Genomic DNA, 4611 nt, shown 5'->3' with positions numbered 1-4611 from the left:
ACGTCTTGGCTTTCAGGATGAATCAAGTCCTGGCCGCAATGCTGAGGCCGCCACTGTTCCCAACACAGCGACATTGCCTCGCGCGACGTTGCACGTGTGTTTTGACGCTAGGTGATCCCAGATCTTATGAGCAGCGCTCAGACAGGCAATTCAAGGATCAAGCCTTGCTTCGACGGTGCGTGCTAATTCATACATATTCCTGAAACGAACTTCTGCTTATGGTCTTTCTCAAGGTATTCAAGTTACGAGCATAGTTTATCCCCTCTGAAATGTTTGTCCGTCCTTCCAGGAATGCCTGGGCAGAATCGTCGCGCCACGCAGTCATACAGCTAGATTTGTCCCTCCTTCCAAAACTATTAGCGCTCATTTGGCGGCGGTAAGTTAGACATGCATTCGTAATATTCCGTGCCGCAAGACTGAAGCAAAGTAGCATCGCGCCATCAATTGATACGCGCAGTGAACCCTTGCCATCGGCATGAGGCAGCATGCACCCTTTCCACGGCCTATATATCCTCGCAGTGGATCCTAGCTCAGAGACAGTCAATTACCCCACCATCCTTTATGTCGAACCAAGCTCAGAATCTCCAAGTGTCCAGTAAGGGCATACAGCGCCCGAGGCTGGTACGGCCTGACAGTGACTCAGACGATTTATTTTTCCAAGGATTTCCATCCACTTGGGATCCTCCAACATTCTGTATTTCCAAGTGGGCCTTCAAAATATGCTGCGTCGTATTCACCTTTCACGGGGATCTGATCTGGTTATACTACCTTTTGAGTACGGGAGATAATTGGGAAGAACTGCATACTCAATATCTGAGCCTGCTCGGTCAATTGAGCACCATAGTAAGTGTTGACGATAGGGTTCGTTCATTCAAACTGATCGCACTAATCTGTCCTTTGGCAGCAAGGACTTGTGCTTGCCACTGTTGCGGTCTTCATCTCCTCAAATCCACCCCTTCCCCAAGATGTCGACTACTCATCCGGTCTATCTTATGCCTGTTTGGCGGAGTCGCTTGTCTTTTCGTTGTTTGGGCTATTGTACCAGCTACACGCATTTTTTGCCGCAACCCGTTATCAAAAGCGTGCTACTACAAAAGTGCGTCCCATAGTAGATTGTGAGGATGACAGGCCAGAGCTGACCTCGCTGCAGGTCATAATTTTCAGGCGCTGGAGAATTTTTTGGCACCTCCTGGGTTTGGCAGTTCCAGTCATCCTTTTTTTCATATCAGTGGTGCTGATGATTGTTGGTGAGCAGTTCATCTTGTACTTAATGCGTGATTGCGACTTACACTGTTCATCATCAGCCATCGGCTTCACGGGTTTTCTATCTCAGTCTACACTCGTCCAAACTTATATGACTTCAACATTGGCATTCATTGGTGCTTGTCATATGGTGTCGATTCTGAGTTCACCGCCATACCACTATTTGATAGACTTATGCACTCACCACTTTGGACGACAAGAGGGGGAGAAAGCGCCGCTTGAACATCCGGAGGTTGGGCGAGTGTTCTAGCAAGTGTGCTAATGGCCACGATCGATTATTCCTACAAATGGACATTGAGTACTAGTATCCCCTAGTTCAGTGGTAGTATCCGGACCCCTAGGCAGATGTACCTTCAAACTGTACACTCGGCTCGACAATCTCGATGCTCCCCGTTTCCACCACATCTACCTTGTTGAACGAGGTGCCGAATTGGACCATGACCGAGCCCAGGCTAGATTTATTGCGAGATCTCAAATTACCAAGTGTCTTTGACGCTCTGCCAGTGCGCTACTGTGATCGACACATTCGCAGAACTCCGGTGTAATGATTCCTCGTGGGATTCAGCCTGCCTTTTCTACGATATTCCACGTTTTTGGCGAAGTATGACACATGTACATACTACAGATGAGCATCTCCTTGCGTAAATCTAGTCGCGGAACCAATATGGAAGTGGCGGTACGCCGTGGCCCATCGTGCGGTCAGTCTGTGTTCTTGTATTCTTCCGTCATTCATACATGATCTCAAGTTCTGTATGGTCATCACCATGCCACCCCACCCTCGAAAGAGCAAGGAGGTGTGTGCACGCCATCACTTATCTGATTTAGACGCACTCAAAAAGATCAAGGGATTGAGCTTCAACACCTGGGTCTTCTCAAGCTAGCTCGTCGCAAACTACAAGCTATTACCTCAAAAGTCAGTCTATTGCAAGCCGGCCCCCAAATGCATTTCTCTGCAGGCAAATATTTCTGATAACACCAAACTGACTGGTCATCCACGTCGTCTATCTACGGCTGACCTTTTACCTCCGAGTCCATTTCGAACTTTTTGGGCAGCCGCATGTGTTCCCAAAGAACATACATCTACATACATCCTTGTCCGGGAAAGTGGAGCTGACATTCCATAGTAGTGCTTCTGCATAGATTGAGGGTCACTCGACGGTATTTACTTTGCATATGATCACAGACTTCTTGACTTGATCGGCACTTCAGCAAATCACCCAATTGACGCTAGGCAATTTCAACCCTTATGAGCGCTCAACACTCAGGGCTCAGGCAATTCAAGGATCATGCCTTGCTGGGGCAGTGCGTGACAATTCATACTTATGACCAGGGCCAAGGTAACTGTCTTACACGTAAATTACGTTGGTAGTTATCAAAGATGCGAATTTGTTTGTTATACTATCATTCCGGGTAATCTGCAACTAGCATGTAATATGCAAAATGTTCAAAACACCTCAACGCGCTGCTCGACTCACTTCAAAAAAATTCAGGCATATGTAGACTACTTATAGATGATGTATTGTCCAAGTAGAATAAAAATTTCTTGAGTGTTGGAGCTGCGAGAGATGAAATAGTGGTAATTTGTAACCATGCAGGAACATAAATCATCCAGATCCCATAGATCCTACAGATATATTCACAAAGTTATACCTGGAGCATGACAATCACCTCGTCAGGATTCCAGAACACAATTTCGATAAAGGTCATTCTGTTGTTTTAAGATGCTATAGAGGAAGAATTGACGACATGTATGAAAACGTGACAGCAGATAGGAGAGAGTGTAAGAAATTCAATCTCCTCTACGGCACACTCGGCTAGTGCACGGCATCTGCACTCTCCACACCAAGTCTTGCATTGTGTTGTGTTGTCTCCTCTTGCATCATTCTCGCATCCTTGTTACAATGGCACCAAACCACAGGCGTACTATCCGTCAGAAGAAAGCCGAAGCAAGACATGATTCATCAAAATTCAATGCACAAACCATTTGGTGGCTATCAGCCACAGCCTATCCCTCCGAGTCAACCCTCAATGGTGCGCATGGATCTTCCCCCACTCGGGTATGCACCCCCATATTGTCCCATGCACCATTCCGCACCTCAGCTTCAGCCTCCACATATTCCTCACTTTGCGCCGGCTGGTAGAGCAGATGTTCGAGTTGGTGGTGAGGCACAGATATATGATGTCGCAGGCCGTCAGCTCTATTCAGGACCATATCACCAGTACAATCACAATAACTACATGAATTGCGATACTTAATAATAATATATTGCTGTATTCAGTACTTTCAGAGCTTTGCACAACTTCAACAACTTCAAGTTCGACGACTCAACGCCAACAGATCGAGAGCTGCGGAGAGTCAAAGTTGACGGTGCCGGTGCTGCGCCGAGGCGTGACATGACGTGACCATATTTTGCAGATTAGCAGTCAGACCCTGAATTTTCTCGGCTTTCATCCGACACCACACCACAACGTCCTAAAAATGAGCAAAAATCAGATCTATATAGAGGTGGTACGAATCTACAACTCTCTAAATTCGTGGAAGATAAAATGAAGTGGTTGATGAGCTACAAAAGATTTGCTGAAAAAGTTGCAGATTACCCGGAATGATAGTATTTACTAGATGAAGCTCTGTGGCTCGGGATGTTCCGTACAGAGCTGTCCAATGTATGTCACTGTGGCACTGTACAGAACCAAGTACATAGTTTACTGATAGAGTCTGGACTCTGCGATCATGTGCCAAGTAAATACAGTCAAGTGGCCCTCAATCTATGCAGAAGCACTACTGTGCCATCAGGTAACAGGTGCAGTGAACCCTTTCATTTCTTCGACATGCCCCTTTCCACTGACCTATATATCCTCACAATGACTTCTGGCTCAGAAAAGTCAATTACCGCCTGTTACAGCTGCTGATGCCCACCCAAACTCAGAATTTTCCAGTGTCCAGTAAGGGCATACAGCACCCGAAGCTGGAACAGCCTGATAGTAACCCAGATGATCCATTCTTCCAAAGATTTCCATCCACTTGGAATCCTCCAACATTCTGTATTTCTAAGTGGGCCTTCAAAGTATGCTGCTTTGTATTCACCTTGCACAGAGATCTGGGCTGGTTATATGTTATGACCCACGTCCCTTAACCTAACTAGTAGGTGTCTGGAGTTGGAATCACACCACAGGACTCAGTCAAAGAGGATAAAGCAAGATGGATTTGAGAGGGAACGTCTAGGCCCTACAATGATGTAGAAACGAGGAGGTTAAGTCTAAGGAGTACTACTGACTACTACCTAGACTATATACTACTATTGGGGCGGAGCTATCTGAGTATGAAAGGTATGTGATATAACTATATAC

At 46.2% G+C, this 4611-nt stretch overlaps 1 protein-coding gene across 1 annotated transcript; it reads left to right on the top strand.

The window, feature by feature from the left end:
• Positions 1–3161: 3161 nt before the first annotated feature.
• EDB91DRAFT_1340667 (uncharacterized protein) lies at positions 3162–3807 on the top strand (the record flags this gene model as incomplete). The annotated part of the gene is made up of 3 exons (XM_041325724.1): positions 3162–3320; positions 3364–3482; positions 3543–3807. 3 exons carry the CDS (start codon positions 3165–3167, stop codon positions 3664–3666), a joined length of 399 nt encoding a protein of 132 aa, XP_041168936.1. The 3' UTR covers positions 3667–3807.
• Positions 3808–4611: the final 804 nt, after the last annotated feature.

The sequence above is a fragment of the Suillus paluster genome (genome assembly GCF_016628075.1).
Source record: "Suillus paluster strain FC165 chromosome Unknown EDB91scaffold_237, whole genome shotgun sequence".
Taxonomy (NCBI): Eukaryota; Fungi; Basidiomycota; class Agaricomycetes; order Boletales; family Suillaceae; genus Suillus; species Suillus paluster.
This window is presented reverse-complemented; position numbering and strand designations above follow the sequence as displayed.